This window comes from Erythrolamprus reginae, chromosome 2 (genome assembly GCF_031021105.1).
Source record: "Erythrolamprus reginae isolate rEryReg1 chromosome 2, rEryReg1.hap1, whole genome shotgun sequence".
NCBI lineage: Eukaryota > Metazoa > Chordata > Lepidosauria > Squamata > Dipsadidae > Erythrolamprus > Erythrolamprus reginae.
The window spans coordinates 84791194-84816778 of NC_091951.1; the positions used below are offsets into that span (position 1 = coordinate 84791194).

Genomic DNA, 25585 nt, shown 5'->3' on the forward strand with positions numbered 1-25585 from the left:
AAAGGGTTCTTTCAGAAGGAGCTAAGAGGCAAATCAGTCTGGAATCCTTAGTATGCAGGAGGCGGCTCAGAGTGGACCCTCCCTAGCTATTTACAAGGCATGTCTGATAATTATGCAGATTGTGCTTTAATCTGGCAAGATTCTTTCTATGGGTGCGCAAAATAAAGAAATTACTCAGAGTATATAATCACGGTTTTGGTTTGCTGCTTGACTTTCTCTCTAACACTCATCTGGTTGCTTGTTGTATTAGTACTATGCTTCTTGAGTATCCACTAAAGAAGCATAGTACTAATACAACAAGCAACCAGATGAGTGTTGAGCTTTAAAAGCTTTAAAAGAAGAGCCATTCTTTTAAAGCTAGCCCAATACACTCCAGGAATAAAATGCCAGGGCTTGTTTGGATTCAAAGGATGATGCCCATGTATGTATCTTTCATGAAGCTTCTTTCTGAAAACAAGCTGTTATAGCAAGAAAACCACATGTCTCCATCATGAGGCACAGGGCTCTGGACTTTCAGCATTTGCTGAGAAGGCTCTTGGGAGTTTGAGTGTCATAGGTGTTCAGCCTTCATGTACTTCTTGGATCAGAGAGAGATTTATACAACAATTTTATTGGCCAACAAAGTGTGGTAATAATTTCATACTGGTAGTCCCCAACTTACAACAGCTCGTTTCATGACTGTTCAAAGATACAAGAACATTGAAAAAAAGTGATTTATGACCATTTTCACATTTATGAGCATTGGTCATATGATCAAAATTCAGACACATGATGGTTGCAGTGTCCCAGGGTCATGTGACCACTTTTTGCCATCTTCTGACAAGCAAAGTCAATGGGGAAGTCAGATTCACTTAACAAGTGCAAATTAGAAACAAACTACTAATTCAAAATCTACTGTGATTCACTTAAAAATATGACAAGAAAAGTCATTCAATGGGGCAAAACTCAGTCAATAAATGTCTCAGTTAACAAATGTCTCACTCAGCAACAGAAATGTTGGGGTCAATTATAGTCAAAAGTCGAGGTCTACCTATGGTGCTGGCATGAATATACTAGAAAGGAGGATATACATTTATACCTCCTGGCATGGCCAGTCACAAGAATTTACGTGAGAAGCAAAGCAAGCAGCAAGTCTCAGAAGTTACCGGGTAACCTTCACATCCTATGGTATTAGAGCACCAATAATCTTGAAATTGAAATCCTTTGGTCACCTGATAAGAAGGAAGTACTCACTGGAGAAGAACCTAATGCTGGGCAAGACTGAATACAAAAGAAGAATGGGACAACAGAGAATGAGGTGGATGGATGGAGTCACTGAAGCAGTAGGTGTTGTGTCCAGAGGACAGTTAGACCTTGTACCCGCCCCATATTCCATGGGCAGGAAAATACTACAAGGTGATTGGTTGGCTCGGCCTGGCAGCCCAGCATATATATAGCTGCCAGGCACGGCCATGTTTTGTCTTTGTTTAGTTCTGTAACTGTTACTCCTCATTAATAAAGAACCGTTACTCACCACAAGAGTGTAGTCCTTCATTACAGCAAGGATTTAACAGTAGGATTTAACAGACCCCATAGGTTGATAGAGGACAAGAGGGCCTGGAAGAAGGTTGTGCAGGAGCGAGCATCCAGTGGACTGTATTAAAAAAGGCCATCTTAAAAGCCACTGGACTGTATGTAAGACAAATAACTAAAGGTAAAAGGAAGAAGAAACCGCTATGGTTTAGCAATGATGTAAGGGCTATAGTCAATGAAAAAAAGGCTGCCTATAGGAGGTATAAAGAGTCTGGAAGTATAGCTGATAGGGAGGTATATAAAATGAGACAGAAGGAGGTGAAACAGATAATATACGCTGCTAAAGCCTCAAAAGAGGAAGAAATTGCCAAATCTGTAAAGAAGGGGGATAAAACCTTCTTCAGATATATTAATGATAAGAAGAAGAAAAACTGCGGCATCACGAAGCTTAGTACCGGGAATAATACATGCATTAATGGGAATAAGGAGATCGCTGACCATTTCAATAGCTACTTCTGTTCAGTTTTCTCAAAAGACACCTTACAAAATAATACTATAGAGGGATATAGCATTGCTTCCAGCTGTACGGATTCAGCTCCAGTGATCTTAGAAGCCGATGTCTTAGAAGAACTTGAACGATTAAAGATAAATAAGGCAATGGGTCCAGATGGCATCCACCCCAGAGTTCTTAAAGAACTCAGATCTGTCATTACTACCCCCCTGACTGATTTGTTTAACCAATCCTTGTTAACAGGAGAAGTTCCTGAGGATTGGAGAATGGCCAGTGTTGTGCCTATTCACAAGAAGGGCAGTAGAGAAGAAGCTGGTAACTACAGGCCAGTTAGCTTGACATCAGTTGTAGTTAAAATGATGGAGACTCTACTCAAAAAGAGGATAAATCAGCACCTAAAAAACAATAACTTATTGGACCCAAATCAGCATGGCTTTACTGAAGGCAAATCATGTCAGACTAATCTCATTGATTTCTTTGACTATGTCACAAAGGTGTTGGATGAAGGTGGTGCCGTGGATATTGCCTACCTGGACTTCAGCAAAGCCTTTGATACGGTTCCACATAAAGAGCTGATAGATAAATTAGTGAAGATTGGACTTAATCCCTGGATAGTTCAATGGATTTGCAGCTGGCTGAAGCGTAGACATCAGAGAGTTATTGTTAATGGCGAGTATTCTGAGCAGAGTCAGGTTACAAGCGGCATGCCACAAGGGTCTGTTCTGGGTCCTATTCTTTTTAATATATTTGTGAGTGACATAGGAGAAGGTTTGGTAGGGAAGGTTTGCCTATTTGCCGATGACTCTAAAGTGTGCAATAGGGTTGATATTCCTGGAGGCGTCTGTAATATGGTAAATGATTTAGCTTTACTAGATAAATGGTCTAAGCAATGGAAACTGCAGTTTAATGTTTCCAAATGTAAAATAATGCACTTGGGGAAAAGGAATCCTCAATCTGAGTATTGTATTGGCAGTTCTGTGTTGGCAAATACTTCAAAAGAAAAGGATTTAGGGGTAGTGATTTCTGACAGTCTCAAAATGGGTGAACAGTGCAGTCAGGCGGTAGGGAAAGCAAGTAGGATGCTTAGCTGCATAGCTAGAGGTATAACAAGCAGGAAGAGGGAGATTATGATCCCACTATATAGAATGCTGGTGAGACCACATTTGGAATACTGTGTTCAGTTCTGGAGACCTCACCTACAAAAAGATATTGACAAAATTGAACGGGTCCAAAGACGGGCTACAAGAATGGTGGAAGGTCTTAAGCATAAAACGTATCAGGAAAGACTTAATGAACTCAATCTGTATAGTCTGGAGGACAGAAGGAAAAGGGGGGACATGATCAAAACATTTAAATATATTAAAGGGTTAAATAAGGTCCAGGAGGGAAGTGTTTTTAATAGGAAAGTGAACACAAGAACAAGGGGACACAATCTGAAGTTAGTTGGGGGAAAGATCAAAAGCAACATGAGAAAAAATTATTTTACTGAAAGAGTAGTAGATCCTTGGAACAAACTTCCAGCAGACGTGGTAGATAAATCCACAGTAATTGAATTTAAACATGCCTGGGATAAACATATATCCATCCTAAGATAAAATACAGAAAATAGTATAAGGGCAGACTAGATGGACCATGAGGTCTTTTTCTGCCGTCAGACTTCTATGTTTCTATGTTTCTATGTGCATGGGGTCAAGATGGTTGGACACAACTTCTCAACAACAAACCTTGAATAAGATGAAAAGGTAACTCTATGGAAATGTCTCACGGTGATATCTGCTAAGATATGGGAAAAGTAAATATGGATTATATAAATACTATATGGGGAGGGGTTTTTTCAGGTGAATTAACTGTGAGGCCTATATGCATATTCTTCCACTTATTTGATGAGACTTATTCCTGGTCATTTATTTGTTCCTCCGCCCTGTAGTCATAATTTCCAATTTAAATAGAGAAGTCAGCAGCTATAGTAACTGGGTGGTGATATCAATGAAGAGGGAACATATGGACAGATCAATATCTGATTCACTGACATATTATAAGAGGGTAGAGGGATAAAAACAGAATCTGACTGGCACAGCAAGCACTCATGGCACCTCTATTATGGCATCTTCAGCAAAGGAAGATTTCTGTCTCTTTAAAACTATGACATTTTAGTGTAATTGTCAGTAAATGAGAAAAAAATCACTGCCTGACATGGAATTTCTTTCTCTTTTTTTTTGTTTTAAAGATTGGGGATTGGCCTTCTGCCCTCTCATCAGCTCAACTGAATTGTACTTAAGCATCTTAGTAATGCAATTGATTTTAACGGCTACATATTTATTTTCCCTTTGAAATCCATCTTATCCATACTATGTAAGTTTGGCTAGATCCTGCCCACAACTTTGGTAATTAATTCTGAGGTTGTCATTGGTGCAATATCAAAATAACTTTTAAAGGACAGCATAACTACTGTACACATTTGCATCAAAGCTCAACAGCCTTGTTTTGCTCAGTTAAACATTCAGAGTTTAAAGAGAAACAGGTGAATACATTTTAAGTTAATTTTACAAAAACAAAGGTATTTTAGGAGCTAGAAAAAAATACAAAAGGTTATATTTCTCTATCAGTTTTTTCTCTATTATCACAAACTTTGACAGGAAAGGTTTTTTTTAAAAAAATAGCACCAATGAGCTTCAATAGTAATCTTATTATGCATGAGATGTAATGAAAATATAAATTTTGGCCAGAAAGGTTGTATAGGTTCCTTGACGCCAAAGCTTCATTTCAACATCTAGCAAGAAGTCTTTGGGTTCCCTCACTTGCCTCTGAAGATAGACTATACCGGTGTAGGAATTAAGCTTTCTAGTATTGAAGTAGTTTTCTTCATTTCCTTTGTTGATTGTAAGGATTATGTTGTCTCCGGCATAAGCAGGCGAGGGACCAATTCGGAAAATATGAGCTGGAACAACAGTGTTTGTTTGGAAATTAAGCTGATAATAAGTAATGCGGAGTGGAGTGTTTTGGCAATCCAAATAGTTGAAGCAGTTGATACGTTCACATCTCCTGAGAGAAGAGAAATAGGAAATATTTAGCACTTTACTAACTGTGATTTTGAAGGCAAGCTCTTGGACAGCGTGCTGGAAATCTGTCTCTGGTGTTAAGCAGTACATAGCAAGGTTGAATATTACTGCCTTGCAGCTGCTTGCTCTTCTTATGCTCACTATGTCAATGCAACTATCAAGGTAACAACCAAGTATCAAAAGGTCATGAACATGAAAATCTCTCCTCGAAACTGCAATGACCTTAAAGGAATTCTTAGAAAATTACTCTGCATAGGTTGGTCTGGAAATGAACGGTGAGATTCACCCAATCACAGTACAGTAGAACCCCGACTTACGAATTTAATTGGTGCGGGAAGGAGGCTCGTAAGTCGGAAAGCTCGTATGATGAAACATTGTTTCCCATAGGAAACAATGGAAAAGCGATTAATGCGTGCAACAACAAAAAAACCCCCGCAAAAAACCGCTGCCGCCCGGCTGTCACCTTTTAAAACAGCCCAGGGGCTGTTTTAAAAGGTGACAGCCGGGCAGGGGGGGGGGCTTCCCAGCAGCCAGCTTCCAAGCAAAGGGGGAAAAGGAGCGGGCGGGGGAAAGGGGGCAAATTCCACCGGAGGAGCCCGGACTCGCTCGCCACAAGCTCGGCGGCTGGAAGAAGGGCGGCTGGAAGAAGCAGACTTTTTAGCCTCGGCAGCAATGGGTGGCGCTGGCGACAGCAGCAAACAAGCAGCAGCCGGCAAACCAGACGAGCAGGTGCCCCGCGCACAGCACTAGACAAAATGTGGGCACGGGCGCGCTCGGTGGAAGGCAGAGGGCGTGAGGAGGAGGAGGGGGGCGAAAGCCAACGCAAGGAGAAAGCGGAGGGGGTGGGGGTGGCGGGGAGGCATAAGAAGAGAGGAACCCCCCTCCCCGCACTCACATTCTCTGACTAGCTAGAGGCGCGTGTCGGTGTGATTGCAACTCCCCTCCCGTGGCTGCTGTTGAGGCGGTAGCGGCATCCACCTCCGACGCGCGGCTCTCTCTCTCCATTCTTCTCTTTCCCCCTCTCGGGCTCCGAATGCGGCGGCGGGAAGAGGAAACGAGGCGCAAGGCAGGAACGGGTGGTGGGGCGCCATTGTTGTCCTCACGGCGCAAAGCCACACAGTCCCGGATCGCTTGCTTCCCCGGCCAGCAAGCCGTCTGCCTGGGAAAGCAGCGCATTTGAAAAACGCTTTCCCAGGCAGCCGATTTGCTGGCCGGGGAAGCAAGCGATCCGGGACTGTGTGGCTTTGCGCCGTGAGGACAACAACGGCACCCCACCACCCGTTCCTGCAGACGCGCTGCCTTGCGCCTCATTTCCTCTTCCCGCCGCCATATTCGGAGCCCAAGAGGGGGAAAGAGAAGAATGGAGAGCCGCGCGCCGGAGGCGGACGCCGCTGCCGCCTCAACAGCAGCCACGAGAGGGGAGTCGCTGGAGCTGCCCCCGGACTTTCCACCAAGCCCAATGCCGCCAGCCCACATGCCCACCTCTCCCCGCAGCAGTGGCGGTGGCGGCGGTAGTGCTGCCCAGCGCTCCGGCGTTGTCCGGGCTTCTCCCGCCATGCGCAGCCCAGCAGCTCGCTCCGGCTGGCGGCGGCGGAGGAAGGCGAATGCGGCTTGGAAGCTGGGAGGGGGGCAGAACGTCTTTGGCCACTTAGCTCTTCCTCCGAAAGGAAAGTGTGGAGGCTGCCTCTCTCCTCCCATATTCCGCCCCCCTCCCAGCTTCCAAGCCGCATTTGCCTTCCTCCACCGCCGCCAGCATCCAGCTCTTCCTGCACTTCTTGCTTCTCTACAAAATGACAGCCGGGCGGAGCCTGGCGGCGGCGGAAGAAACGCTCGTACCCCGAATTTGGGCTCATAAGTAGAATCAAAATATCTCTCCCCTCCCAGCTCGCATCTCGAAATGCTCGTATATAGAGCAGCTCTTATGTCGAGGTTCTACTGTATTGTGATTTGGATTCATGCGTACAAAGTTAGCATTATTTCCACCTTATGAAAGTTACTGTAATGGTTCCTTTATAGAACTCTGTTGTACATGTAAAAGTAAGCATGTATGTATGCATACCAAACTGGTGTTTTATTAATTGCACAGCAATTTGACTTATGCAAGACTTGCATTATGCAACACTTTTTGGAATGGTTTTATGGCTGAACACACTGTATCAAATGGAAGTGTCAGAGTAAGATACCAGTTTGTGCTAATTTTTTTTTTTTTTTTTATTTTTTTATTTATTAGATTTGTATGCCGCCCCTCTCCGTAGACTCGGGGTGGCTCACAACGGAATAAAACAGTTCATAACAAATCTAATAATTTGCAATTTAAAATATTTAAAAAAACCCATTATTAAGCAGACATACGTACAAACATACCATACATAAATTGTATAATACAATTTTATAAAACTGTAGAAGAGCATCTTGTGTGCCAGGTGGGATCTTTCTTGGATCAGTTACCTTGCATTACCGGATTATCACAATGCATTCTATATGACACTTCTTAGACAAGAAACCCTATATTTCAGCTGATGAAACCGGAAGCATCCTGGGTACTTATGAGTTCATAACTATTGTGAGAGTTGTACTGATTAAAAGTTAGCCTTAGATGCAATTCAACTTTCTGGTTGTCACCTTTAAAGCTCTGTATAGTTCAGGCATCATGGCTTAGATATTGTCATGAGCACCTACCCTAGGTTGAAACTGCTAGTCAGTAACAACTGGAAGACAAGGTTTGCTAAAGATCTTATCACTCAGAAAATGTCATATTTAAGATATTCTGGCTTGAGCCTTCTCAACGATGGACCCTGCTTGGCAATACCTTAGATCTGAATATTTAGACCCTCATCACTACATTTCCAGACCTGTAACGCAGATCTTCACAAAGGCATTTAGGAATAAACAACATAATGCAAAACTGTAGCACATGGACCTGAATTGATATAATTGTAAGAAATGTTAAGATGCTGGTATTAAATAAGCAAGCTAGTCTGATTCTGGAAATGGACAGCATGTAAGTTATAGTAAATAATTTACCTGTAAATACTAGTAAATAATCAATACTGATCCTATTGTTCCTAGAATTTATTAAAGTGCTCTACGGATAGCAGGTTTTGCAAATGATGCTTTTGTTGCCTGAGTATTGATCTTTATGATTTGGCCTGGAAGATCTAAAAGATCTCCGCTAAGATTTCTTCATTTCTATGGGGATCAGTGGTGCATTCTTAAAGCCAGGTACTTTTATCCTTTTTCAATTATATGGCTCTCATAAGCTGAAGTCATTGAATAGGGGTTTTTTAGTTTAGAATTTGAGTAAATTTTATTTTTCTACCCTTAACCTTCTATATCCATTTATTTATTTATTTATTCATTCATTCATTCATTCATTCATTCATTCATTCATTCGATTTTTATGCCACCCTTCTCCTTAGACTCAGGGTGGCTTACAACATGTTAGCAATAGCACTTTTTAACAGAGGCCAGCATATTGCCCCCACACCCTTGAGCCGGTGATGAGATTTGAATCTGTGCTTATCTGATAAAGATTTGTGTAACAACAGCAATTTCTTTTCATTTTAATTTCAGAAACTGGTAATAAGATGAGGTTTTCTTAAGATGTAACAAACAGTGGCTTTCAGATTTCACTGAGGAATTAACATTTGTATCCTTTATACATTACATCTGATTTTTATAAATGTTTATTTATTCAATTTATATACCCACTCATCTCATATATGTGACTGTAGCTTACCATAAAGAGATAAATTATACAATATAAAAATAAAAACTCATAGCAACATACAGTAGTCCCTCACCTATCGCTGGTGTTACGTTCCAGACCCGGCCGCGATAGGTGAAATCCGCAATGTGGAATTTATCGACTGATAGTACTTATTTAAGTATTTATATTGTAATTGTTTGGTAAGTTTTCATTGTTTTAAGTGTTTATAAACCCTTCCCACACAGTATTTATTTTAGATACAGTATTTAAATACAGTATTTACAATTTTAGATATATTTTTTTTGAAAAACCTGCCGATTGAGTTCGGCGGTCTGTTTAAATCTGGCGATCAACTTTCTCAGAAACCTGCGAACCAGCGAAGATCCGCAAATGATTTTTCTCATTAATATTTCTTGAAAACCCGCGATGAAGTGAAGCCGCAGTAGGTGAAGCGCGGTATAGCGAGGGACTACTGTAATAGCATAAAAACAACCATCCACAAAGCCAAGGGATGGATCACATACTCAGGACCACAAAACCAAATTTCCAGATTCTTAAAAGGGCAATTGGGACTAGTATAATCTCAGATGGATTAATATTCCAAAGGGTAAGAGTCTTGGTTTTTGCCTCTTTCAAAACAGTTTTTTTTAAAAACCCACTATTATATATCCACCATAATTCTGAATGGAATATTCAGAGAGAGGGTGACAAATGATAGTCATTTTTTAAAAGTTGGAGTTCTCTTATGGATCCAGAAGTGTGCAGCAGCTGCCAAAAAAGCCAGTGCAGAGAGTACATTCACATGAAAAAATGGAGTAAGTATAAATGAGGCTGGTGTGTGTGTGTGTAGCCATGTAAATAAAATATGTTTGATATTGAGAAAGTCTACCATGAGTTCTTTTCTAGTGAAACTAGAGCTACCCATTTCAGATTATGATCACATTTACTCTGAACTGTAGAATCAATGGTACATGGTTCCCCAATTGCTTGCCTGAAGCTATTTGTAGCAGGCTTGTCTTTGAAAATTAAATAACTTTTTGGTATTAGTGGATTCAATCTTTGAAAAAAGCACAACAACTTGAAGTGTAACACACACCCTATGTTCAGCTGAGTAATTATTAAAAGCTCTGAGTATTAATGTAATTGGCTGCTACATAGAAGAGTTTGAAGGACAATGATTAGACTTACATGTCAGATACTTTTCTGTAGTTTGGTGGACACTCTATTAAAAGGCATCGGAAGTTGCCTTGAATATTATAGCAAGATTCTGCTGATGAACAGTTGTGAGTCCCCATTGCACATTCATCAATATCTGAGGATGAAGCACATACAAGAATGGCAATTTAATAGTATCCTTCTTCCACAAGTACACAAATCATACCAACTCCACTCAGTTTTATCTAGGAAAATAAATCATAACGATTCATTTCTATTAGTAAAAAGAAAGAATGCATGCATTCACCTCGCTATACTAAAGGTTTCAGTTCAATTAGTTAAAACAGAATGTAAGTTATGGACTCATTTTATAAACTGCTTAAGGCAAGAATGTAGGCATCTTTTCTGAGTCACCTTATTATCAGTATTTGGTAATACTTAGCAGTTAAGAAGTAAAATAAATAAATCCGACCACCCCAAGCCAGTATTTTTTCCACGCAAAAAGGTTGTACTCAGATCACCTCTGGGATACTCATGAATCATACATGTAGTTAAATTTCCCTGTCCAAAGTCTCTCTGTTGCTGAAGATATTCTGGAAAGTCTAAAGTGATGTATGGATTAGATTGGACACTCCTATTTCAAATGAACTAAAAAGCCATTCCCTACACCCTCTGATAATTCTAAGTTGTTTTTCATTGAATACACTGAATTTCACTGAATAAAGTGAAATAGTTAAAAGAAACAGGTAAGGGGAAAAGGTACTTTGACACCTGACCCAGTCCTTCCTAAGCACTTCGGAGCCACCTATGAAATGGTCTTCACTACAGGCAACCCCAGCTGGCTGAGAAAAAACAAGACAACCGCTCAAGTTAACAACCTGAATTTTTTTTTTAAATGCTCGTCTCTAAATTTCTACAGCTCCGGAAACAGTAAATGTCCCCTCGTCCCAAAGGTGCTTTTTCAAGAGGCAACTGGACATTCTGGTTTTTCTCTGAAGATGTTTCACTGAAGAAATTTCTTTAGCTCTGACTGGATGGTGGGCAATGAAATGGAATTCTCCAGAAGAAGCTTCTTGGCAAAATGTCTTCCAAGAAAAACAATAAAGTCCAGTAGCTTCTTGAAAAAGCACCTTTAGTACAATCATGACCTGGGAGCTCTTCCTCAAATATTCATTCATAGATGTAGGTTGTTATGTAGGCCTCTATGGTATACATTTGGGTGGAGAAGAAGGGCTTCAGAGGTGAGATTCTGGAGAATCGGTAGCAGAAATTTTGAGTAGTTTGGCGAACCGGTAACTACTATCTCTGACTGTCCCCATCTATTCTCTGCTTCCCAAGTCCCAGCTGATTGGAGGGAAATGGGGATTTTGCAGTAAGCTTCCCCTGGAGTGGGGAGGGAATAGAGATTTTGCAGTATCCTTCCCTTGCCATCCCCACCAAGACACGCCCACCAAGAAACTCCACCCCCACCAAGACACACCCACAGAACTGGTAGTAATAAGATTTGAATCCCACCACTGAAGGGCTTGCCTGAGCCCAGATAGTGTAAGTGGGATAAAGTAAATAGTTCAGTATTTGATGCTTACCTAAGCTGAAAATATTAAAGTGAACAGGTTTTTTAAAAGCAGGAATTATTAAACCATTGCAAAGTTTACTACAGAAAATAAGACTTGATAAACTAATAAATTCAACTATGATAACCTCTGGAGATCTCTGAGTGCAGGTAGGACAAGGCAATATAAGGCAAAAAGAAGAACTCTTCCAATTCTTGCCGAGCAAAGCATCACAAATCCTAAACTGCAAATTGTAGTTTGAACTGTACAGCAGTACAGCCAGAAAAATTAACTCAACTCTCCAAAGGGGATGAAAATTTACAATCACATGGGACACGGTGTGCTTGCAGAAGTAGTACCAAAGCTTTGTGTGGAAGCACCTAGAGGCAGGCAAACATAAATCAGTTTCCATTTCTGCCTACAAACTGCAAGGCTATTTAACTACATGACTGAATAGGATTCCTTTTAAGGATGGACCAAATATATTTTGATTTCCCCATTTCTGGATCTCCAACTACTGTGGAGGCATGTTGATAAAATGGCTGCAGAATATACTTCCCTGTATGGTTGGGAGGCTTAGAGATTTTTGTTTTTAAGCCAGCATTTCATCAATTCCAGTTGTTGTGCCATTGTGTTTGAGGGATGCAATAATTTATTTCTACATAGGATACTTAAGATAAGAATGAAAATCCTACGAGAAAATCTTTGAAGAGCAAGATAACAAAATAGCCATTTGTTGATTTGTAATGGCTGCAAAAGACAGGGAAGGAAATCCTGGCTTAACTATTCAGCAATTCAATCCCCCCCCCCCAACCCTCAAATGTCTAGACAGCATTCAGACGCTTGCCACTAAAATAAATGCTAACAGACAATCCACGAGCTAAGTATTGCAGTGAAATTTGCCAGTTTTTACAGAAGACAATCTTCTAAATCAACAGCACTCTTGCATGGAGTGTGACTTGTTTAAAGGCATAAGAAAAGAAATTAAATGGGAAATAAAAAAGTAAATTAAAATTATTTAAGTCCCTCCTAATTGATTCATAAAATTAGGTGAAAAGGTAAATTGTTCCTACATGGAATCTGATGTTGCAGAAGATTTACTGTTATGTCCCGAGAAGCTGAAAAGTTTTCACTCCAGTCCAACAAGGAAGTGGAGCAGGGAAATTCTGATTGGCTTCTTCTCAAAAGGGCTCCCTGTTTAACCCCCTACCTAAACCGGACAGAAGCTGATGTTTGCTGACTATAAGCAATAAATAGCTGAAGTTTCATTGCCAGTCTTCTGCCTCTTCAGTATCTGAACTCAACATTGGCGGCGAAAGTAGGATACTGAGGATGATTCCAGCCTGGCAGGAAGGAAGCATCAGACCAGGAAGCACCAGATTCAACCAAAAAAATAGTATTCTAGTTGGAAAAATGAGCATTCCAATTGGATGCTTGATCAAAGAACACATCCACAGTTAGGGACACCAAAGAGGCCCTAGGCTGGATTGGTCCAGGAGATTGGCAGGCCTGCATAGACAAACTCTTAACAACACAACACATAACCTCTAGTATAGCCACAAGGAAAAGCCTTGCAGAGCTTCTAATGGGCCAGAAACTCCAGTCTGTCCTCAACAGGTTATACCCAAGTTACTCAAGTACTGTGGAAGGAAAGTTCCAAATTGGAAAAATAAAAACATATGAAATAAACAATCCAGTATATGCAAGAAACTTTGCATCAGGGTCCCTGTGGCTACCTGGGAAATTCCAAATCATACATAATAAGCCTATTATGTATGATTAATAAATAATAAATACAGTGAAACAATTACCCAGATAATAGTATTTTCCTACAGACAAATCTACAGACAAAGGTTAATATTGTAAATTTATCATTTCCCAAATATTTTGATTCCCTTGCTGAACAATTTTAGGTGTACATTTTTTAATATCTGCATTAACTTCTACTTGTATTTTGTGCAAAATTTCTAATATATGCACTTTTGGGAGGCTATAGAAGATTCCTTAAAATTGTATTTCAACATTTTTCACCTAATATATTTTTAAATACGTGATTTTCCCCAATGCTTTGTTTGAGTATGCAAGCTTCATTTACACATACTTTCCCAGTTCATGCTTAACTTTCTATCCTTTATTGCATTTTTTTTTTAAAATGAGATTTTATTCACATACAGTGATGGTAAGTGAAAATTAGATCAATTTATCATAATCCAATGGCAAGAAACAATTTTCTCCCTGCCCTTCATTCTTACCTCGACAAGTCCTTCCGTTGGCGGCCATTGTATATCCTTGATCTGGGCAAGCACACTGATAACTCCCAGGCACATTGAGACAGCGGAAAGTACATAGGATGCCTGCACTTTGGGCACATTCATCAATATCTGGAATTGGTACATTAGCAAACAGGTGAGGGCAACGTCTTTATTGTCCCTGAGAAAAGTATACTAGTACTCCAATGGAACAAATCAGATGTACCTTTACAGGAATGGCTGTCTTCTGCTAATTGGTAGCCTTGCCTGCAGTAACACTGATAGGAACCATAAATATTAGCACATTCTTGACTGCATGGATTATTGTCACATTCATTGATATCTGTGTTGAAAAATGAGTATCAAAGAGACATTAAAATCAGTTGCTGCCACATATCTGTCATTGAAGGCAAAGTAGAAAAAACCTTTAACTAAATGGATTGCCTTTAAAAAATAATAATAATATGGAGCATCTTTAAGCCTGAAGATACAGCATGACGGACAGTGGTTTATATATGCAGGAAATATATTTGATTAAAATACTAAATTGAGTTAATATTAATAAGCATTTGAAAGTCATAGATGATTATAACTGTAATTTAGATGTGGGATGTATCATTTGTAGAATCTCGAGGTCTATAGAACGTTGTGTCACACAATCCAGAAAGAGATGGAGCCAGGATGTTTTCAGGTACTGTTTCATTGAATATTTTAAACTTTTCATACAAACATATGCAAAGTACAGATAATTCTCACCTAATGGCTGCCAAGGCTGGTATCTATTCAGAGCTACTTGCACTTTGTCTACAAACAAATATATCATCAAGTGAATGCTATCAATACGGCATTGCACTACAGGAGGAAGAGGCTCTAGGACCCAAATTAATAGTCTACACACAGCCCTGGGCCTCTCTTTCTCTACCTTTGACTTAACAGTTATAACACTACTCATTTTTATCATGCTATTATCATTGTAATGCTGTTCAAAACAATAGGCCTGCAATGCAAATTAAATTAGACTATAGTTATTTTCAGTGAAATACAAATACATGAAAAAAGGACCCAATGGCAGTTAAGGCAGGATTTCATTTTATATTATACTATACAAAGTATATTGGAAAACTGGGATGCTAATTGTGACAAGTAAAGGATTTATTTATCTATCTATCTATCTATCTATCTATCTATCTATCTATCTATCTATCTATTTATTTATTTAAAATGTGTAGGATAGTAGTAGTTTGTATAAACATAAGTAAAAAGTAACGATAAAAGAGGGCAATAGACCAGTAGGACAGGGATGGTAGGCACAATGATGCGCTTATGCACTCACCTTACAGATCTCTTAGAAACGGGGAGAGGTCAACTATAGACAGTCTAAGGTTAAAGTTTGGGGTATGGGGAGGAAACCACAGAGTCAAGTAGTGCATTCCAGGCATTGATCGCTCTACTGCTGAAGTCGTATTTTCTCCGATTGAATTTAGAGCGGTTTATATTTATTTTGAATCTATTATGTGCTCGTGTGTTGCTGTGGTTGAAAGTGAAGTAGTCATTAACAGGAAGGACATTTTGGTATATGATTTTATGAACTACATTTAGATCAGTTCGGAGGTGACATAGTTGTAAATTGTCCAGTATTTCAAGTCTGGTGGAATAAGGTATTTCATTGTGAGCGGAGGAGTGAAAGACTCTTCTTGTGAAATATTTCTGGACTCACTCAATTGTATTAATGTCTGATATGCAATGTGGGTTCCAGACAGATGGGTTGTATTCTAGAATTGGTTTAACAAATGTTTTGTATGCTCTGGTTAACAATGCAATGTTGCCAGAAAAGAAGCTACATAGCATTAGATTAACAACTCTTACTGCTATTTTGGCAATATTGTTACAGTGGGCTCTAGCACTTAGGTCATTGGATATGAGTGCTCCAAGGTTTTTGACAGAGAGAGGGTCATCTACAAGTTTGCTTCCTCCAAGTTTGTATTTTTTATTCTAATTCTTTTTGCCAATATATATATATATATAAAAAGCATAAGGATTTAGAAATGTGTTATTTTCCACAAGACATATCTCGCTGTGAAATCTGCCTCTCTTTTTTTTAGGTAGTTTCATCTGCAAATACCTTCACAATGTTTCCCGTCATAAGCCAAGTGAAATCCAGTAGAACATGAGCAGTGATAGGATCCAGGAGTGTTTTCACATGAGTGCTGGCAGAGTCGGCCTGGATAATTCCAGCATTCATTTATGTCTATTGCAAAACAAAAACAAAACCGATAACCATAAAATGGGAAATTGTAAGGCAGAAAAAGGGCAAAGGTGCTTAGAGAAAAAATTATGTAATTGTTTCCATCTTGAATGTTTACATTCCCTTACTTTATTTGCTTCTCAGTATAGTGAAATAAAGAAGTATAGAAACCTTATCAAATAAACCAGCACTTCATTTTTGCCAAATTTTCTACATTCTATGCTTTTTACTTACCAGATAACTTATAGCACATAGAAAGCTTTTGGAAACCTCCGGAATATGAAGTTATATCAATGGACTTGTCCTATTAGGTAGGATCAGACCAAGCAATGAATTGCACAGGAAGGTTAAAACTATTTCCATGCATGTCTGATGACTCCATTTCCTACTTATACTACAGTGAATTAGGGAAGCATCTATCTGAGTTGCTTCTCAATATTATCTGTCTGTTGTGAAGTAAGTTTTATGCTTCATCATTTTGGAAATGGAGCTTGCATGTTTCTGTCAATGTCATATTCTTTTTTTCTCAATAATTAGAGAATTTTAGACTGAATTTTAGTTCATGAATTTTAATTTTTTTGGTAAGCAAGGTAATTCTTTAGCTAAATTTAAGGACACATCCTCCTTTTTCAACTGTCAGTCTCTTACAATTTCTATCCCATCAAACCCCTGTCCCATGGCCCAGCAATGTCAATCTACTTTTACTACTATTAGAAGGCATTCTTTGGCTCAGCATCCTGAAGGTACATAAGCTTCAACCCCTCTCTATATTTTTCCTTCCAGACTCTAAGCCTCATAACCTTTAATCTGTTTGTTCCAAATCAGCATTCTTAAGATTCCATTCATGTACATTTTCCCAATCATGATAAATGTGAATAAATCAGTTATCTTAGATATTCTGCTTCAGCTGAAATCATTTAGAATCCAGAGCATGGAAACTCCAGATCGTGCAGAATGCAGCTGCGACAGCAGTCATGGGTTTACCTAGGTATGCCCATGTTTCACCAACACTCTGCAGTCTGCATTGGTTGCCGATCAACTTTCGGTCACAATTCAAAGTGTTGGTTATGACCTTTAAAGCCCTTCATGGCACTGGACCAGAATATCTCCGAGACTGCCTGCTGCCGCACGAATCCCAGCGACCGGTTAGGTCCCACAGAGTAGGCCTTCTCCGGGTCCCGTCAACTAAACAATGTCGGTTGGCAGGCCCCAGGGGAAGAGCCTTCTCTGTGGCGGCCCCGACCCTCTGGAACCAACTCCCCCCGGAGATTAGAACTGCCCCTACTTTCCTTGCCTTTCGTAAGCTCCTTAAGACCCACCTTTGTCGTCAGGCATGGGGGAACTGAGACACCTCCCCCGGGCATATACAATTTATGAATGGTATGTTTGTATGTATGTTTGTTTAGAAAATGGGGTTTTTAAAATATTTTTAAACTGTAATTTAGATTTGTTGTAAATTGTTTCACTTTGTTGTGAGCCACCCCGAGTCTGTGGAGAGGGGCGGCATACAAATCTAAATAATAAATAAATAAATAAAATATCCAACCCGGATAGAAACAGACCAGGAGGAGAGATAATCATTATAGTGGTCTATGGTGGTTATAAATTTACAAGCAATTCTGTAAAGTAAGAGTGCTCTGCCCTCACTTTTCTCCCTTCTAATTTTCTGAAATTGGAATTTCAAAGGAGCATAAACTGACTGATTGTTTCTGAGATTGCCAGTTTCATTCAGCTTCAAATAATAGAATAGAACAGAACAGAACAGAATTCTTTATTGGCCAAGTGTGATTGGACACACAAAGAATATGTCTTGGTGCATATGATCTCAGCATACATAAAAGAAAAGATACATTTGTCAAGAATCATGTGGTACAACACTTAATGATTGTCATAGGGGTCAAATAAGCAATGAAGAAACAATCAATATTAATAAAAATCTTAGGATACAAGCAACAAGTGACAGTCATACAGTCCTAAGTGGGAGGAAAAGGATGATAGGAATGATGAGAAAAACTTGTAGAATAGAAGTGCAGTTTTAGTAGAAAGTGTGACAGTGTTGTGGGAATTATTTGTTTAGTAGAGTGATGGAAGTTTTAAAGAAGATATAGATAATCATTTGTCTGGAGTGTTGTAGGGTTTTTTTTGCCTAAGCAGGGGGTTGGAATAGAAGATTTTCCAAGGTCCCTTCCAACTTTGTTGTTGTTGTTGTTGTTGTTGTCATTGTCTCCATGATCATCTCTTTCAAAACTCATTTTGACTTCAATGCTACCTTGGAGTTGGGTTTCAGCAGATTCCAACCAGTTCTGGAGAACCATACGCGGAAACTTTAAGTAGTGCGGCGAACTGGTAAATACCAACTCTGAATGTCCCCACCCCATCTATTCTTTGCCTCCAGAGTCCCAGCTGATCGGGAGGAAATGGCAATTTTGCAGTAATCTGCCCTTGGAGTGGAGGGGGTGGGGAGAATGGAGATTTTACAGTATCCTTCTCCTGCCGCGCCCACCAAACCATGCCCACCAAGCAACACCATGCCCACCAAGCCATGCCCACAGAACTAGTAGTAAACAAAATTGAATCCCACCACGGCTTGGGGAAGAAAGCTGGAGAAGGTAAGAAATGTTCATACCATTCTTTCTAATTCCAGGAAACCTTCCAAGCTAAGCTTAAACAATTATGCTGTGTGAGTGTGTGTGTGTGTGCACAAAGTTTTATAACAATCTGCCATCAATTTTTGTCTAATTAAATTAAATAACTTGACATTTGTCATAAGGAGACTACAGCACCTACTTGCACTAACTGGATTATAGCATCCATTCAGAAATTGAATAGTTGGTAGATTGTTACCTAGCATCCAAATCACTCAGGACCTATTTTCTTTGCAAGTGTGAAGATACGTAGTAAAAACAGAGAGCTGGAGAGACTTTTAAACTCATCAATAAGTACTGGCTTCGGTTAATTTCAATCTATCGCTACACTTGAAATAAAACTGGAGCATGCAATTATCAAACAGACAAATTAGTCCATGTGAATGAAGGGTACTTCAGAAACAATCATGCTCTCTTAATTTGAGCTTCAGTACAGTGGAATTAGGGATGCGGTGGCTCAGTGACTAAGATGCTTGAAAGGTTGGCAGTTCAGTGGTTCGAATCCCTAGGGCCATGTAATGGGGTGAGCTTCCATTACTTGTCCCAGCTTTTACAAATCCAACAGTTCGAAAGCACATAAAATGTAAGTAGAAAAATAGGAACCACCTTTGGTGGGAAAGTCTGTATGGCTTTGGCATTTAGTCATGCTGGCTACATGACCAGACAGCACTGGCCCTTCAGCTTTGAAACAGAGATGAGCACTGCCCTGTAGAGTCAGGAACAGCTAGCACATATGTGTAACAGAAACCTTTACAGTGGAATTAGAAACATAGAAGGCTGATGGCAGAAAAAGACCTCATGGTCCATCTAGTCTGCCCTTATACTATTTCCTGTATTTTATATTACAATGGATATATGTTTATCCCAGGCATGTTTAAATTCAGTTACTGTGGATTTACCAACCACGTCTGCTGGAAGTTTGTTCCAAGGATCTACCACTCTTTCACATATCTTTCAGTAAAATAATATTTTCTCACGTTGCTTTTGATCTTTCCCCCAAGTAACTTCAGATTGTGCCCCCTTGTTCTTGTGTTCACTTTCCTATTAAAAACACTTCCCTCCTGAACCTTATTTAACCCTTTAACATATTTAAATGTTTTGATCATGTCCCCCCTTTTCCTTCTGTCCTCCAGACTATACAGATTCATTAAGTCTTTCCTGATACGTTTTATGCTTAAGACCTTCCACCATTCTTGTAGCCCGTCTTTGGACCCGTTCAATTTTGTCAATATCTTTTTGTAGGTGAGGTCTCCAGAACTGAACACAGTATTCCAAATGTGGTCTCACCAGCATTCTATATAAGGGGATCACAATCTCCCTCTTCCTGCTTGTTATACCTCTAGCTATGCAGCCAAGCATCCTACTTGCTTTTCCTACTGCCCGACCACACTGCTCATCCATTTTGAGACTGTCAGAAATCACTACCCCTAAATCCTTCTCTTCTGAAGTTTTTGCTAACACTGCCAATGCAATACTCAGATTGCGGATTCCTTTCCCCCAAGTGCATTATTTTACATTTGGAAACATTAAACTGCAGTTTCCATTGCTTTGACCATTTATCTAGTAAAGCTAAATCATTTACCATATTACAGATGCCTCCAGGAATATCAACCCTACTGCACACTTTAGAGTCATGGGCAAATAGGCAAACCTTCCCTATGTCACTCACAAACATATTAAAAAGAATAGGACCAAGAACAGACCCTTGTGGCACACCGCTTGTAACCTGTTTCTGCTCAGAATACTCGCCATTAACAATAACTCTCTGATGTCTTCGCTTCAGCCAGCTTGAAATCCACTGAACTATCCAGCGATTAAGTCCAATCTTCACTAATTTATCTATCAGTTCTTTTTTAATTAATACTTATGCTGAAATCAATAGCATATAAAATAAGTCCAAAGGTCCATTTGTCAACAATCAGCAATACCAATTCCATTGTGTCATGCTTACCAATGCAAGTTCTGCTGAATGAATCATACTGATATCCCATCTTACAATCACAGCGATAGGCTCCAGGTATATTGTGACAAATCTGTCCTTCTCCACAGCGGTGTGTGGCAGACTGGCATTCATCAACATCTATAGAAGAAAAAAATAGAATTACTCTAACCACCATGAGCCAGTTGATGTCCACTCTCCTTTTGTATCACAATTTTTAGCAAATATGTGGAATGAAGGTGCTTGTAGCCTGAGTTTGTAGCAAGAGCAAATGTGGGTTAATTTTTCCCAGAAATTGCAGGGACAGGGATTAGTGATTACAATTCCATTTGCCAAAGCTGCTCTGTAGTTCTTACAGATAAACCCTATAATTTAGAATATACTAGAATAGAATTAGAATAGAATAGAATTCTTTATTGGCCAAGTGTGACTGGACACCCAAGGAATTTGTCTTTGGTGCATATGCTCTCAGTGTACATAAAAGAAAAGATACATTTGTCAAGAATCATGAGTTACAACACTTAATGATTGTCATAGGGTTCAAATAAGCAATCAGGAAACAAAATATTAACATAAATAGTAAGGATACAAGCAACAAGTTACAGGAGATGGGTGATAGGAATGATGAGAAGACTACTAGCAATAGCAATGCAGCCTTAGTGAATAGTTTGACAGTTATGGTGAAATTTAAAATAAAATAGAAATTCAAGTTGTAAAGCCTTGGCGAGCACACTATTTTCTGTCCAAACAAACTTTAGCTTCTTTTTAATTATTTACTTGACATATATTGAACTTAGAAACTATATTCACTATGGTGACATATGTGATACATTATTTGGTTTTTTCCCCCTCGAAATTTATATATATATTTTTCTTTGTAAGGCTTAGATTTAAATTAAGAATTGCTGGATGTGATTAGAAATTTTTGCTCTTTTTTCTTGTTTTCTTTCTTTTTAAAGGGCAATTATTATAAAAGAATGTTGTAAATATAGTATCCCTACTTTGCGGTTTTTCATTTATCGCAGTTGGTCTTGGAATGTAACCCCCGCGATAAATGAGGGATCACTGTACTATAAATAAATGGCATATACATCCGCAGTACTATAAATTTATAAAACCTGAGTTTGGTTAGAAAGATTCTCTTTTAATATATTTTTAATCACTCTTGTTTTCAATGAGCCTAGCAATATATCTTGAATAAAAAAGTGATTTTTTTTAAATTAAAGCACTATCTCTTTGCAGCTCTGTTCATTTTTCAGTAAGCATTAAAATGTTAATTTTAATAATAAGTTAAATTAACTGCCAATTAACAACATAAGTTGCCTTTAATTCATTTGTTTAAATCTTTGATTAGTTTTCTTTGAAATTGTTCATTCCAATCACTTCTGCTTTTAATAACTTTCAGTACATTATTCTGTCAAAAGAGCATCCCATTTCATGACAGTTAGTGTTTTCCAGCTAAATGTTGGAAGAAACTGCTATTAACCACTCTATTGCAATAAAAAGAATAAATTTGTTGAGAATTCTCTAAGCAAAAGAAGCAACCACAATTCCATTCTTCTGCATAACCTGTCCCAATGATCTATTTCTAAAACTATAAGTTTAGCCAATGTAAAATTTAATTATCCATTGTATTCTTACTTGCAAAAGAAAAAAAATTAGAACCACAGTGAGTTTTTATTTGGTTGCTTATGCTTTCACTCTATTAACAGAGACAGAGGCAGAGGAAGAGAAAGAGACAGAGACAGAGACAGAGAAAGAGACAGACATACAGACACACACACACACACACACACACACACACACTAGAGCAGCGTTTCCCAACCGGTGTGCCACGGCACACTAGTGTGCCACGAGACACAGCCAGGTGTGCCATGGAGCTCCTGGGAAAGGTCCAGCTGGGCAGGGCGCTGCCGGTGCCGGGGCGGGCTTTCCCGAAACGGACGGAGAATGCCCTCTCTTGCAGCCCCCTGGCTGGGAGCGCTTTTGCTGCGAGAGAGGGCTTTCTCCATCCGTTTCGGGAATGCCCGCCCCCCCTCTCGCGCGCGCGCCGCTCCCCTTTTATCTCAGCCCTCCCTGGCTTCGCTTCTCAATCCCTCCCTCCTTCCGTCTTTCCTTCCCCTCAGCTGTTCTGTCTGGGTGTCTCCCGCTCTTTCCTTCCCCGCCTCCCAGGCTTTGCCTTCACCACCCCCACCCCCTTTTTGGTTGGCAAGGAGTCCTTTGCCGCATCCTGCAGTCCCCACTCAGCTTGAGGCCGCTTTCCCTGGCTGCGCTCTTTCTTTCTCTCTCTCTCTCTCTCCCGTGAGCCGGGGGGAAGGAGAAAAAAACAAACAAAAACTTCTTGCAACAGGCCCGCGCCCGCGCTCATGCCCACGCTTGTCCCTTCAGCAGTGAGGGAGGGAAGTCAGAGGGCGAGGGAGCGAGCGAGCGCTCTTGTCCTCGGTGCTCTCTGCAGCCTGTCTTCCTTCTTCTTTGACGCCGCTGAGGGATGGAGAGAAGGATAGAAAGGAAAGAGGGAGGGAGAGATAGAAAGGAAAGAGGGAGAGAGGAAAGAGGGAGGGAGAGATAGAAAGAAAATAGATAGAAAGGAAAGAGGGAGGGAGAGATAGAAAGGAAAGAGGGAGGGAGAGATAGAAAGGAAAGAGGGAGGGAGAGATAGAAAGGAAAGAGGGAGGGAGAGATAGAAAGGAAAGAGGGAGGGAGGGAAGAGGGAGGGAGGGAGAGATACAATGGAAAGAGGGAGGGAGAGATAGATAGAAAATAGATAGAAAGGAAAGAGGGAGGGAGGAAAGAGGGAGGAGAGATACAATGGAAAGAGGGAGGGAGAGATAGAAAGAAAATAGATAGAAAGGAAAGAGGGAGGGAGGGAGGAAAGAGGGAGGGAGAGATAGAAAGGAAAGAGGGAGGGAGAGATAGAAAGGAAAGAGGGAGGGAGAGATACAATGGAAAGAGGGAGGGAGAGATAGAAAGGAAAGAGGGAGGGAGAGATAGAAAGAAAAGAGATAGAAAGGAAAGAGGGAGGGAGGAAAGAGGGAGGGAGAGATAGAAAGGAAAGAGGGAGGGAGGAAAGAGGGAGGGAGAGATACAATGGAAAGAGGGAGGGAGAGATAGAAAGAAAATAGATAGAAAGGAAAGAGGGAGGGAGAAAAGAGGGAGGGAGAGATAGAAAGGAAAGAGGGAGGGAGAGATACAATGGAAAGAGGGATGGAGGAAAGAGGGAGGGAGAAATAGAGAAATGGAGGAAGAGATATTTTATTTGTCCAAACTTTTCTTTAGCCCCCACCCCCCGCCCGACAGAGAGAGAAAGAGAGACATAGCAAGAGAGAGAGAGAAAAAAAGAAAGAAAGAGATAGCAAGAGAGAGAGAGAGAGAAAGAAAGAGAGAGAAAGAGAGAGAGAGAGAAAGAGATAGCAAGAGAGACAGAGAGAGAGACAGAGAAAGAGAGAAAGATAGAGAGCGAGAAAGAAAGAGAGATAGCAAGAGACACAGAAAGAGAGAGAAAGAGAGATAGCAAGAGAGACAGAGAAAGAGAGAGAGAGAAAGAGATAGCAAGAGAGACAGAGAGAGAGACAGAGAAAGAGAGAAAGAGATAGAGAGAGAAAGAAAGAGACATAGCAAGAGAGACAGAGAAAGAGAGAGAATGAAAGAGAGATAGCAAGAGAGGCAGAGAGAGAGCAAGGGAGAGAGAAAGACATAGAGGGAGGGAAGGAGGGAGAGAGAAAAAGAGCAAAAAAGAGAGGAAGAGGAATGGAGAGATAGAAAGAAGGGAAGGAAGGAAGAGAGAGAAAGAGGGAGGGAGAGATAGAGTGAAATGGAGGAAGAGATATTTTTTTTGTCCAAACTTTTCTTTAGCCCCCCCGCGCACCCCCGTCCCCCCGTTCAGTGTTCCCCAGGATTTTGAAAATATGAATAATGTGCCGCGGCTCAAAAAAGGTTGGGAAACACTGCACTAGAGTATACTTACAAGGCCAGAGTCACGATATTTTCATTATTAATATTACAATGAACTATGAAGTTTATAGATACAGTTTCTAGTTTCTATAAGTTCAAAAGTTTCTAAAGATTAGATAGTAAATGAGCAAAATGAAGAATTTCATACCAACATCAACATTCCACTGCTTTAGTATAGCAGAGATATTTTTCAAAGCACTATTCTATTCCTCGGCTGGTTAATGATATTTGGCCAAGCTGTTCTTAATTTTCTACTAAGTTGACACCATCCCCAAATAACACATTGTTATTACTCAACTGAACTGCTGTTTAAAACCTAACATCAACCATTGAAGAAAGCTATATGATTCATTACACATAAATTATATTGAATACTCTTTTTACTTGCATTACACCACTATCACTACCAAATGGCTTTTATTCATTCATTCAATTTACTGATATTACATTTGAATTTGAAGCTCTAGCAACTTCCAGGACTAAAGCAGCCAGAGTTTTGCCAAATTTCAATTCAGTCCTGGATTTTGGATGCATTCTGTGAGTTAATTGATTTGAGCAAAAATTGTTCCGTATGATATGATATATCATTTCACCCAATTCAGGGTTACAAACAATCAAATAGGCACAAGAGTTTTAGGATCAGATGATTCTGATATTACTAATCTTGTTCTAAAGTTGAGAGTTTAGTAGGTTGAGACAGTGCAAAGAAGCACCTTCTTTTCTCTAGCCTAAATATAACTTGATCTAACTATTATATAAACCTGCTTTTCAAAGATATAAAGGAGTATCTACTTTTTCTAAGTCATGCATATATTTTATTTCTATTATTTAGACAGTTTGTATAGTTTCTTGATTATTTTCATTTCTTGGAGTAAGACCAAGATACTCACAGACAATATCCCAAAAGCTATTGAGGCACTAGAGCAGGGCTGTCAAACTTGCAGCTCACAGGCCTAATGTATCATGCACTGGCCACGCCCACACCCAGTTTAGCAAAGGAGAAAGTCACAATACATCACATGATGATGCTGTGACGATGTAAGTTTGACAGCCCTGC

General features: G+C 39.9%; 1 protein-coding gene across 1 annotated transcript in view; it reads right to left on the minus strand.

Moving 5' to 3' along the window:
• Positions 1-4222: 4222 nt before the first annotated feature.
• Positions 4223-25585, minus strand: part of FBLN2 (fibulin 2) — a 153220-nt gene continuing 131857 nt past the window's right edge. Inside the window, exons 13-18 of the mRNA XM_070738545.1 lie at positions 20590-20718; positions 15871-15996; positions 13975-14091; positions 13752-13880; positions 9980-10103; positions 4223-5065 (exon numbers count right to left, since the gene is read on the minus strand). Coding sequence (XP_070594646.1) covers positions 4711-5065; positions 9980-10103; positions 13752-13880; positions 13975-14091; positions 15871-15996; positions 20590-20718 — 980 coding nt within the window. The 3' untranslated portion in view covers positions 4223-4710. The remainder of the gene's footprint in view (positions 5066-9979; positions 10104-13751; positions 13881-13974; positions 14092-15870; positions 15997-20589; positions 20719-25585) is intronic.